At 41.8% G+C, this 13,499-nt stretch overlaps 1 protein-coding gene across 1 annotated transcript in view; it reads left to right on the forward strand.

Moving 5' to 3' along the window:
- Positions 1–3,026, forward strand: part of adamts17 (ADAM metallopeptidase with thrombospondin type 1 motif 17) — a 136,388-nt gene extending 133,362 nt beyond the window's left edge. Inside the window, exons 23-24 of the mRNA XM_022742136.1 lie at positions 478–655; positions 2,858–3,026. Coding sequence (XP_022597857.1) covers positions 478–655; positions 2,858–3,009 — 330 coding nt within the window. The 3' untranslated portion in view covers positions 3,010–3,026. The remainder of the gene's footprint in view (positions 1–477; positions 656–2,857) is intronic.
- Positions 3,027–13,499: the final 10,473 nt, after the last annotated feature.

Genomic DNA, 13,499 nt, shown 5'->3' on the forward strand with positions numbered 1-13,499 from the left:
TGACACATGTAGACTCAGTAATTGCGCACATGTAGACTCAGTCGCTAATTATCTGTCCAAATGCAAACCTCTTCCATATGTCTGAAGGTTTAGAAAACATTGTAAAAAAAAAAAATATTAATAAGAATGGTAATAATTTACATGTCTTCATGCAGCTGTATTGTGGCCAGCCTGGGTCTTTGTATGTGCAGTTTGCATGTTCTACCTGCTCCAGTTTACAGGTTAGGGTAGCTGATGACTCCAAATCGCCCATTAGCTGTGAATGTTTGTCTTTCTCTGTGTTCAGCCCTGTGATAGACTGGTGACCTGTCTAGTCTATCTCATTTGTTCCACTTGTACAGAAACAGAGGTAAAAATGATGATTTGTGGTTTCAGGGGGATTTACAGGCACATCCGAATTGAGATGGGATGAAAAACCATCTGTGTTGACTTACAACCCCCAACTGACACCTTTCAACCTTTCATCTGCTGTTTCAGTGTTCTTCATCCTGTGGGAAGGGCCTGCAGTCTCGAGTGGTCCAGTGTATGCACAAAGTGACTGGTCGTCACGGTAACGACTGCCCAGTGACACTGAGACCACCGACCTACCGACCCTGTCACCATGGGGCCTGCAACGAGAAAATCAATGTGAACACCATCACATCCCCCAGGCTAGGTGAGACCCTCGTCACAGCTCAGGCTTACAGGTGTAAAGGTTAAACATCCCTTACTACAGCTCATAACTAAAGACCCCTGAGCCAACAGAGCATTCAGCAGCTACAGCTCTCATGGGGTTTTGAATTCACCTCCCAGGTCCATCTGAAAATAACAGTAACATCAGTGGAGGCTGCTGTGTAGCCTTCTCTTCCTCTCAAAGCTTCACCCACTAACACTCTGGAAGGTTGCTGGTGCTCTGTGCAAACGGAAGGACATCATCTCTTGGAACTCTGAAGATTCTGTCGAGGGGCACTCGCCAGTACCGTTTGGAAAGGTGAAAGGTCATCAGCAAGTTGGCATTTCTCAAGCGCTCAATCAACCCTCGGCATAGCGTAGAGATCGAGAATTCAACTTTGAAAATTAGACACAAAAAAACCCCTCTTTCTTTGGAACCAGCACTACAGGGCTGCAGCACTCACTGCGAGAAAGCTCGCTGACTCCTGTTGTCAGTATGGGGCGGGTCGTCCACTAATCAGGAGATAGGTGGCTCGATCTGCGGCTCCTCCAGTCCACATGTCAAAGTGTCCTCGGGCAAGATAATGAACCTCAAATTGCTCCTGACGTATCATCGGTGTGTGTGGATGTGTGTGCATGGTAGAAAAGTGCTATATGTGTAGGGAAACGCGCTTTGAGTTCTATATGGAAATGAGAGCATCTCCTCTACCTCTAGCTATAGTGAACGGCTGGAAGTCAGCAGGTGGTATCCCCGATGAGCTGCTGTCCCTGTGACAGCAGGTAAATCTTATGTTTAATGAGGTGCGTACAGCTTGGCTTTAGGTGAAGAGCTCTTCCTCTGGCACTGATCTGCTGTGAGATGAGTAAGATCTGTGAACACTGCAGCCTCAGTTTAAGAGGGAAAGTACAGCTCCTTAAGCTCCTTCCTCATCAACAGCTTTGCTGGGATTTTGTACACATAGCAATGGAAGTGCAGACCATGACAACATATGATGTAGAGGATGAATAGAGGAGGACCAAGTACCGAAACCTGGGAGACGCCCTGGGACAGAGGAGCAGTGGAGGAAGTGCAGTTGTTGGTGTCTGTAAGATATGACCTTAGCCAGGAGAGGGCAGTACCGGTGATGTTGAGGGAGGATTCAAGGCAGGGGAAGAGAATGGTGTGGTTGATCGTGCCAAAAGTTGCATAGAGGTTGAGGAGGGGGTGAGTGAGGTGGTCAGGTTGCTAGATGGTCTCAATTTTTTCAAACAAGACTCGGTCAAAACCTTGTACATGGTTAGACCGCGTCGTACGAACGATGGGCAGCCAGGAAAGTTTCAGTCAGTTCTGCTTCTTTGGGATTTTGTTCTTTGATCCCGCTGGGACACTCAGGGTTATACTCCATGATGATTCAGTGATTTTGATGAAGAGCCTTCTCATCCTAAGGCTGCTGACAGACACAAGCAATTATATTGAAGGTGATTAGACAGCGTCCCTGCCCTCACCCTCACTCCATGGCAGCACATCGGGGGTTTATCACCCAAAGAACCTCATCAGACTGGAATGTTGTCCTCCATTATCCAACAGCAACGGATCAGCAACAGCCTTCTCTTAAATAGTTGGGATGTCAGGCGGGTCTGTTGTAGGCTCTGTCGACGGGGGCCGGGGCGGCTGCTGCACTTTCCAACAGCTGACAGTCTGGCAGTCCTGCTGCACCTCCTACTGGAGCTGGGCACTCCTCTCCTCCTGTTGCTACATCAAACATTGCAGAAGGCTGGGCGAGCCATACTTCCATACTCATGAGGTCGACTGCTCCACCCTGCTGGTCAAAGACATCTCGAACCTCTTCACACTTAAAGCCTGTTCTTCACTGCTTCCTACCGGCCTGAAACCCTCCTGTTGCTGCCAAACGTTGGGGAAAGCTGACCAGAGTGACCTGGAAGAGGTTCAGGACGCAGACCGGAGTCCACAAAAGGGATTTGGTTACGAGTGCCACCATGATATAAAAAATACTTAAAAGAAATTAAAAAAAAACTTTATTTAATTACAGAAAATGCAACTCACAGCAACATAACACTACTGTATATAATAATAATGCTAAACACAAACAAACCCAGGATGGTGTGGAAGGTAATTACAAATTACAAACAACATATTTCACTGTTTGGTTTGGAGGACTTGTTAATGACAAGTTGCTGACTGACTCTCTCCTGTCCCCCTCCCCAGCTGCTCTGACCTACAAATGCATGGGGGACCAGTGGACGGTGTACTGTCGTGTGATCCGGGAGAAGAACCTCTGTCAGGACATGAGGTGGTACCAGCGCTGCTGTGAAACCTGTAGGGACTTTTATGCCAAGAAAATACTGCACAAGAGCTAATGACCAAATCAAATCTACTTTCCTCCGAATAGCGCTCCATTTTGTAAATGTTTTTAATATTGTTAAATAAGAAAACAATTTCTATTATTGATGGAACTTTTTGTATTTAAAAAAAAAAGAAAATGGCAAGTACACATAAGTGTACATTTGAAATGGGCTCATAAGCTTCTAGTTTTGATGAAGACTTGAAAATGTCCAATATTTCTTTTGCTGTACACCAAAACAAAAAAAAGTGGAGGAGCCTTTGGAAAGCCAGTCCAGGTGGCTTTATTGCACAGAATGATTGAAAATAAGTGCTTGATTTTTGAAGTAGACTTTTTCTGGCAGGTCTATCAGATAACATGGGAGTTAGCCAGAGCTTTCCCCTCCCCTCTCTTCTTTAATTATGCTCTCCTATGTATTGTTTTACCTGTTGTACTGTATTATAGCTAAGTGTCGCAATTTCAAATAACTAGTAAATAAGTTTATATATAGGTAAACTTATGATACTTAAGTATTAATTGAGTATACTGTAATTCTGTAGGAGCCATGGAAATATACTGTAGGATTACAGTGAATCAACCCAGCTAATGATAGGAGACCCACTGATCCACTGGCCTGTTTGAGGGCCATGGATAGCCCATGTAGCAGAACATGGCGTATGGTGCTTGGTGGTGTTTTATTTTTCTTTCAGTTACAGTCCAGCTGATGGATTTAACCATTTCTTGCCAACAATGTTACTCCGTTTACCACTTAGATCAACTGTGCACCTCAGTGCTAACATTTTCCTTTTCCCCGTACTAGTTGTTTGGCTTGTCAGTAGGTGGGGTTCATGGGCTGTTTCAGTGCTGGTCATCCTGACCATGGGTTTGGTTTAGCTTGCTAAACCATGAACGCGTGGGTTACCACTGCGGCCTCACAGCAGGGTGGTCGGATTAGACAATCCAACTTCATTTGAAGTGAACCGAGGCCTTGAAAGATGAACTCTTATGACATCGCTGGTGCACACAAAACACAATTAAGTTCATGTCAACAATTACACAAACAAATCAAATCTAAACCTTTAAATTCTTGGCTGTTTTTTTTTTTCTGGCAGTGAGATTATTTTGGCCACATTACATTTCACCATCATATCTGACAGAGACCCCATTTACACTTGTCATTTCAAGTGTCTCGCATCTGCATAAAATCCAGACACTATTTGAAACACTTTTATACTTAGGCACATAGATGGATCTCCATTGGCCAGATCACCACTCTGATTAAAACTGGTCTTGGGTTTGTAGGCTACTTGCAAGTCAGGGTCAACTCTGCTCCAGTCCAGGGGACTGGAAGCTGTTTGGTAACTGACAAAAACATCAGAGGAAGAAGAACTTCTGCACTTTAGCAGTTTACTGGCAATAATAACATTCAAGCTTGCTAACAACTATCCACCAATTAACACAAGCATTAGGATGACTCCTTTTATCATCTTGTCAGCCTTAATTCATTCATCTCCCTCACCCATACATGTCACCGCTCTCTCACACTAACAGATAATTGCTCACCTGCTTGCTTTTTCTCCTGCGATATACATTTACCCCACAGTCCACCTGCAGTATTACAGCTGGTAATGATACCATGGGACGCTGTATAGGTAATTACTTTCCCTTGGAAGTCAGTGTGGTTGATGTCGAAACATTGATTATTATTGAATTCCCAGTTCCCAGTTCACATGCACTGTGTACAGACATTTCCTTCTGCCTGTGCAAATGAGAGAGATGAATCAGATCCTCATAATAAATCTACCTGGAGGTGGTCACACGTTGAGGCAGGTTCTCAGGCAGGTGTAAATGACATCTGCACAGTGTGACCACAGCCTCAAAGAGCAGCTTATCAGTAGCTGTTTATCTTTTTTTTTATTGATAACCTCTCACCTTGTCACTAAATTGGTTTGGCTCATTGACTTAGGCACAGTCTCAGAGCTTTTAGATTTTCATGTAGTGCAGATGCAGATGCACGTCATAATAAAATGGGCGGTTCCTACCAATTCTTTGTTAAATGAGAAATGCTACAAAGGCCATCAGCAGCAGGAACTACTTATTGCACCTGCAGGGTCTAGTTTTTGATGCTCCTTATTCAAATGCTAATTGGCCTTTGGTGTTTGTCACCATGTTTGTTGATAGATACACCAGCTCTGCCTGCCCAATTTGCATATTGAGATCTGATCAGATTACAGACAGAGTAAAGATAAGAAGAACACTTATTTGCAGCATGTGTAAATACAGAGGCCCATGATAAGATGACATTATTCACATATAGATTCAGGTCACCTGTTCATACCAGGTGGAAATAGGGTCTGAGAGCAAGAGCTTCTTCATTTTTCACTGCTTTAAATGCTGTTTTTAGAAGCTTTTCCCAGCTGACAGTAAACGTTGGGAGGAAAACTGCTTATTATCTTTAAGACATTCAATATTAATATCAACATTAAATATGTCTCACCAGCAGCTGCTGTTCAAAAATATCATCATTGCCTTATCAGCCCTTTTCAAATAGTAATGGAGCTCACATTCATCTGTGTGTGTGTGTGTGTGTGTGTGTGTGTGTGTGTGTGTGTGTGTGTGTGTGTGTGTGTGTGTGTGTGTGTGTGTGTGTATGTGTGTGTATGTGTATGTGTATGTGTGTGTCTGTGTGTGTGTGTGTGTGTGTGTGTGTGTGTGTGTGTGTTAGTTAACACAAAAGGCCTCAATCTTCTCCGAGGGGTTGAATGGTGCTATCTTATGACCTGTTTCACTATTGTGGAATTCAGCTTATTGTCAATGATGGTCCTGTTGTCATTGTTAACAGTTATCTGTTTTGTATGTTGTAGGGTTATTTAACAACATTGGCTTTTATTGATGAGTTTTTTTTTTTTTGGCTGATATAGTGAGAATATGCTTAATTATTCCTGTACTGTACTTTTTTAGTTGCAGTATGTTTGGTACATAAACTGCCACTACATGTATTTTATGGTGCTGATTTGGAAGTGAGTAAATAATCTGTTTATACAGGGATTTAACCATTTGTCCTGTGTTGTTCTGTGTAGTCACTATATTTTGTACTGTCATCCACTTTGTGTCCAATACTCATCAGACCGTTCTGAGCAAGAACCTGAATGATTTGATCAAATTTTATTCTATTTCAAATCTACTGTAAAGTGATTTTCTTTTATTTTGTTAAATAATAAATAATGTGATTTTACATGGAAATACACACCTGTATGACCTACTATTAAGGTATGTGGATTTACCATTAAACCAGAATGCAGACTGCTCTCTTCCTCTTCCTGTCCTCGCAGCATACTCCCATACACTGCAGTCCTATATAAACAATTAATAAATGCTACAAATCACTATAACATACGAGAGATAAGGGCATTTTTGAGTAACTTAACACTTGATTAACCAATACTGTGTGGCAGGCCACATGCAGTATATTTTAACAGACAAGCTACGGGCCATTTAAAATCAGTCTGACCTGTGGGCCGGACTTTGGACAAGCCTGGTTAACAGCAACTGGAGCAAATGACAAAGACAAATGATGAGGACCACTCTATTTATCAGATCAGCAAAAACTCAATCGTCCATCCACCACAGTTGGGTCTATTGTCAACAAGTTCAAAGATGGAGGACCTGTGGCTGAGAACAGAAGGTGTGCAAGCAGAAGCAGAAAGAGCAGCAGCAGACTGGACTGTATGTTTGTGGGTAAAAACAAGAAAAGCCAGTGAGAAACAGCAGCAAAGAACGCTTCAGAGATCAATGAGATTTATCACATACAACTCAGTCCACAGACCGTTCGAAACAGGATCAGTGAGCATTGGTTCAGAGGTAGAGTGACATGGTGGAAACCACTCATAAACTCAAAGAATAAGACAGCTGGCATTAAATTTACAAAAGAACATGCACAGAAACAAACGTTTTTCTAATATGAAACAGTAGAATACATCTGAGTTTTTTTTAAACGAAATATGTTAAATGATACGTTACTCTAACTTATAAGTTAACAGGAGCAAAATTCCAAGTTGGTTAAGTCTGTTGTAAGTTGAGTCTACACTTGAGAAATCAAGTTAAATAGCTTAATAACTGTGACACAGGTCTGTGTATGAGAAATCTGAAGTAAAATGAAATTTATTGTGAACAAGAGGAACAGTGTTCAGCACTTAGACCCTGGCAGGAAGTGGGTCACCATGGGAAGCAGAACGGTGCTTCCTATTAGAGGAGACTTCCCCCAGGGCCAAGACACTGGTGGTGGTGGTGGTGGTGCTGATGAAGAGTGGAGCTGGAGGATGGGACCATCTTCATGAGAGGGAAACTTCTGATTGGATGGTTTGATTGGAGATGGTCAGGCGTCCATGGTTGAGGTGGTGAAGGAGGTGGAGTGGGACACAGATATTGCATGGTGCTGGATGACAGCAGAGAGAGAGAACACCTAAAGTTTGACAGCTAATGAGTGATTTCACTCTAATGGACACACCCTTACACACACACACACACACACACACCCCTGTAAGAGGTTACTGTGTATTATTTGAGGACAAAGTCATATTGTTTATCAGCAGAATAACAAATCTGAGTCATCTCTCTGCAGCCAAGAACACACAGAGCAACAAATACTACTTTGAAAAATAATCCTCCCTGTCAGTAACCTGACTGTTTTCTATTAGATTTGTTATTTTCAGTGTTATGGTGTGTGTTAGTTCTGTGAACTGTGTTTAGTTTCACAGCATGAAGATAGATCTGGGAGGACACTTGAGATTTTGAGGTTGATATTGGAAACTAGAACAGAAAACTTTTGAGCTTGCATAACTGCTGAGGTTACCTAGAGGACAAGAACACTGACTTTGTTTTGCAGAGTGGACAAGAAACAAACAATGAGCCTGGCAGTAATAGACCTGTCTCAGCGTCATGAGAGAGAGAGAGAGAGAGAGAGAGAGAGAGAGAGAGAGAGAGAGAGAGAGTGTGCCCAGTGCTTTCAGTTAAAAACAGAGACAGTTGTGATAGCATGAATGAGATTAATGAATATTCTGTTGTTTGTTTTTGGGTGCTGTGCTCTCTTAAAAAAACAGCTGCAGATGAATCAGTCATCGCAGCCAAACGTAAAAGGAATCATTCAACACCGTCGCAGGGTGAGCTCACTCCACAGATGGCACCTCACAGAATGTGTGGGTGCTTTCAATCATGGCTGTGTATGTGCATGTGCCAGGTAAGCTACTTTGTGACAAATAAATAATTGAACAATATATACAGCTCCACTGCTTGATGTCAAACAAATAACCACCCTTGGGTTGATAACATATCATGATTGGCCAGTGAGCCCAGTCCCAGCACATGCATGCACATAGCATGCTTTCATGCACACCCCGAATGACAGGTACACAGAGAGGGCCAGTAAAGAGACAGGAAGGGATGGTAAAAGATATACATGAAAATCAATATATGGCAGTCAATGTTGATATTGACCACAAAAAAATCACTGTGTGGGAAACAGTCGACAGAAGGCAGGGTGCTGTCAGACTGATTCATCCAAAAAGAGCTTTTACAATCACATATGGGCTTGTTTACCCTTAACTTCTTAATGTCACTGGTCACACATAAACCCAGCTGTTCTGCAGTGAGTCAGCTGCTCAGCCTGTTGTTTTCCTAGCTTGTGACCACTTTAAAGAAAGCACCAAATAAATATTTGCCTTGTTAAACAAAAACTACAGTTAAAGAGAACAATTTGAATCAAGTCAAATCAAGTCAATTTTATTTGTATAGCACCAATTCACAACATAAGTTATCTCAAGGCACTTTCTAAATAGAGCAGGTCTACACCTTCTCTTTATAATATTATTAACAGAGACCCAACAATTCCCTCCAAGAGCAGCACTAGGCGACAGTGACAAGGAAAGACTTTGTTTTTAAGAGGCAGAAACCTCGAGCAGAACAGGACTTAGGGTGGGGGGCCATCTGCCTCGACCGGTTGGGTTGGGTTGGGTTGGGAGGGAGAGAGAGAGAGAGATAGAGAGAGATAGAGAGAGAGAGAGAGAGAGAGCGAGAGAGAGCACAGAGGTAAATAACAAGAACGTGCAATGATAGCAATATTAATAATAGTGATAGTAGCGGCAGTAACAGCACTATTGATGTAATGCCAACTGTAATGCTCCTACTGATAAAATGCCAGCTAATAGCATTAATAATTATCATTATTAGCTATAGTAAATTTTAGCAGGTTTAGCAGCAGGTGTTAAACAGGATCATGGGGGCAGTAGGTGGTTTGCAGTTTCAGATCCAGGCTCTACAGCTGCAGCTCTGGAGGCAGGAGGACCTGCGGAGAGTAACAGGAAGGAAATAGAGAAGGAGAGAAAGTTTGCAGTGATCTCATCGACAGGACAACCTGGACTAGTGTACTGAGTTTTCTGGTTTATTGAGACTGAGGCCCTCCCACCGGTGGTAGGGGGGTAACAGGTACAAAGCCTGAGTTTGTAAAAGAATAAGAAGCTAACTGAAAGTTAAGGCATAAAAATACTTTTTAAGTTTAGATTTGAAAGTCTGAACGGAGTCAGACAGTCTGATGTCAGCAGGGAGGTTGTTCCAGAGCAGAGGGGCCCAATAGGAAAAGGCTCTGCAGCCAGCAGACATGAGCCCTAAATTCTGGGAACGGAGAGCACGAGATGGAGTGTAAGGTTTAAGTAGATCAGACAGGTATGAAGGAGCAAGTCCATTTAGAAACCTTATATGCCAACAAAAACACCTTAAAGTCTGATCTGATATGGACAGGAAGCCAGTGAAGGGAGGCTAAAATCAATGTAATATGGTCAGATTTTCTGGATTTAGTAACAATTCTAGCTGAGGCATTCTGAACCATTTGAGCATGTGGCAGGCCAAAAAGCAAAATGTTACAATAATCAAGTCGTGATGAAACAAAAGCATGAATTAAGATTTCACCATCAGTCTTAGGCAGAAAAGACAATCCTAGCTATGTTATGTAGATGAAAAAAGGCAGTCTTGGTGATATCTTTAATGTGCTGATCAAAGGAGAGGGAAGAATCGAAAGTGACACCCAGATTTCAGAGTCTGTCAGACTATGGGAAATCACACATTTATCAAGAGTTATTGTTACTTGATCCTGCTGGTGTCTATGTTGGGTCGGGCCAATGACCAGCATCTCAGTTTTGTCTGAATTTAGCAGACAAACAGACCTCTAAATTCTTAATCTGAGAGGAATCATCAGCGTTAATAGGCTCATATAGCCGAGTATCATCAGCATAACAATGGGAATTAATTCCATGACTGCAAATAATTTGACCAAGAGGTGAAATATAGAGAGAGAAAAGTAGAGGGCCAAGAACAGAGCCCTGGGGTACTCCATATTTCACTGTAGAGTATGTCAATATAGTGTTATTATAGGAGACGCACTGTGTTCTGGCAGATAAGTAGATGAGGGCCAAGCCAGAAACACCAAATTTGCTTTCAAGGAGGTCTAGAAGAATACAATGATCTATAGAATGAAAAGCTGCACTGAGATCCAGCAAGAGGAGCACAGAGGTGGAGTCTGAATCCATGGAGATCAAAAGATCATTTACTACTTTAGTGAACACTGTCTCAGTGGAGTGACAGGCCCTGAAGGCAGACTGGAATGGATCAAAAAGATTGTTATTAGACAAATGAAACAAAAGCTCCTCTTTCCAGTACTTTATAAAAGAAAGGAAGGTTTGAGACTGGGCGATAATTATTTAAGGATCCTGGATCAAGGTGTGGTTTTTTAAGTAAAGGTTTAAACACAGCAGTGTTTAAAGCTTCTGGGAACAGTGCCAGAAGCGAGTGATAAATTAATAATGTTCAGCACTGAAGGTCCCAAGATTGGCCAGAGGTCTTGGGAGAGCTTAGCTGGTAGAGGGTCCAGTAGACAGGTGGTGGGTTTAGAAGACAACACCAGCTTAGACAGTGCTTCAAGAGACAGAGTCTCAAAATTTGTTAAAGGAGAAGTTAAGAAGGACTCAATGTAATGCTCTGCTGGTTCTGTAGATGCTGGAGAAGAAGAGGTGATTTTATGTCTAATCTCGTCTATTTTATTACTGAAAAATTCTAGAAAGTCATGGGCTATAAAGGGCGAGCAGCTAAGAGGTGGCTGCTGCTGAGTGAGTTTAGCTACAGTGTCAAAAAGAAATCTATGATTGTGTTTATTGTTACTGATTAACTGAGAGAAGTAGGCTGCTCTAGCAGTGGAGAGAGCACGCTTGTATTTTAACACACACTTGTGCCAATGAAAACAGAGTGCTTCAGATTTTGATTTGCACCATTTGTGCTCCAATCTCCTAGCAGCCTGCTTTCAGGGCTCGTGTTTTTTCGTTCAGTAAACCACGGTGTAGACCTCTTTAACCGTCTGGTTTTAGTGGTGAGAGGAGCAACTGAGTCCAAGAGGCTAGACAGAGCTGTGTTTAATTTACTAGTATAATTTTTTGACGGAGTCAGTTGCTACAGTGAACGGAGCGAGGACCTCTGTAAGTTTCTCAGCAAGAGCAGCTACAGTTACTGGACCAATGTGTCGTATAGTAAATACATTTGAGCTAGTAATGTGAGGACAGGCTAGTGTTGCTTCAAACTTGATAAAAAAAGTGATCAGAGATTGCAGAAGTGACAGCAGAGACAGTCAGACCAGATACCTCAATTCCACGGGATAGGATGAAAACCAAAAGGGTCAGTAATTGCTTGAAAGGCTTTACTGACAGGATCCCAAGCCTTATTCAAGTGGATATTAAAGTCACCAATAATTAGAATGTCATTGGAGTCTGTGACAAGACCTGAGATAAATTCACCAAACTCTTCTAAAAACTATGAATATGGGCCAGGTGGTCTGTAAAGTACCACAAGATGAAACGGTAATAATAGTCTGTCATCCTGGAGAGGGCTGATCTTAGCTGATGAAGCAGATTTCAATATAAGAGCCTCGAAAGAGTTAAAGGTCACTTACTGTTTAGTCGTTAACCTGAAATCTGATTTCTAGATTAAAGCCACACCCTCACCTTGCTTAGTGGCTCGAGCAGCATGTGCATTAGTACAATCAGGTGGGGAAGCCTCAATAATAGGAAGGATAACATTTGGTTTAAGCCATGTTCCACAGAGACCAATCATATCCAGCTTATGCTCAAGAATCAAGTCATTTATTAGTAATGCTTTACTGGACAGTGATCTAATGTTCAGGAAGCCAAATTTGAGGGTCCTGTTAAGGCTGGAGTTATTAGCAACAGGCTGATTAGTGAGGTTTCTGGTAGATGAAGCCTTAATAGGAATATGGCATCTTTTTATCTTATTTCTAAGGAAAAATTTAGAGGGCCTGTGCATGTGACAGTGTGAGGACACAGTAATGATTTTGTTTTGGAGAAATGTGTCAGACGCTTTGTGAGACACTTCAATGCCACAGGTTATAGGAATGGTGGCCAATGTGTGGGGATTTGCATGAGAAACTTATGAGTAGTACGGCGGGGGAGGGAGACATTCTCAATATTATAAATGTGGCTATCAGGCAGATAGTCTAAACTACTGGGATTTTCCTCTGCACTAAACTACCATCAGAGTATCAAAAACTGTACTAGGTTCAGGGGTGGATCTGGAGAAATATTCATGGGCTGGCAAGAGTGTGGCGTAGAGACTTTAAGAAGGTGGCAGAAGTATATATATATATATATATATGCAGATTTTATTGTAAACAATCACATATATTCCCCAAATTAAGACATTTTTAAGACAATGCACACAAAATCATTTCATTTGCCTTACTGGTTTTGGATGTTCCGAAACTAAAAGGACAAAAATCAATAAAAATAAAAGACTTAATGGCTAAAAAACACTGAATTTTCTGTGAATGAAATGCACTGTATTAAAAAAAGCTGACTTGTCCCACCACAAATTACTGTGTTTTGCACTATAAGACCTGTATGCGGGACCAAACCTGTGTTAAGACCACTGCAATAATCATGCTAAACAACAAGCAAGTCTTACTTACAAACAGCTCCTCCATTGGGTTGTAGCTTTTTGTAAAGCTACAGAACTGATTGAACATAAGCCCCCGGTACTGACATCGGACAGGTGTGAAACATACAGGCAGCTTAAGCTGATCTGAGTGAATGAGGGAGTTATATAAACGTGGCATTGGATGTAAAAGTTGTTTGCATTAAATGTTCACCGGGGTTTTGCAAAACTATCCCCGTCCTTGTCTGCCGATATAGTTGGTCTACCTTTGATGTAAAATGTTTGAGGTTGGACAACATCGTTATTTTTGACATTCCTCAAATTTTATATTTGAATGTCAGCTACTGTTAAACATCAAATTTGAGCAAATGAATTGATTTGTCAAGACTTTTTTTCCCCAAGATGACACATGCAGTTGCTATAGTGATGAAATTCAGTCCATTCATCTAACAAAGTACTCATTTTAGCATCATTGCACTGTGGCCTACAGAGAATAAGAAATTTGCAGAAATCTGCAAATGATGGATGCAGTGAAGATACTTC

The sequence above is a fragment of the Seriola dumerili genome, unplaced genomic scaffold (genome assembly GCF_002260705.1).
Source record: "Seriola dumerili isolate Sdu_G_001 unplaced genomic scaffold, Sdu_1.0 BDQW01000003.1, whole genome shotgun sequence".
In the NCBI taxonomy this organism is placed as follows: Eukaryota; Metazoa; Chordata; class Actinopteri; order Carangiformes; family Carangidae; genus Seriola; species Seriola dumerili.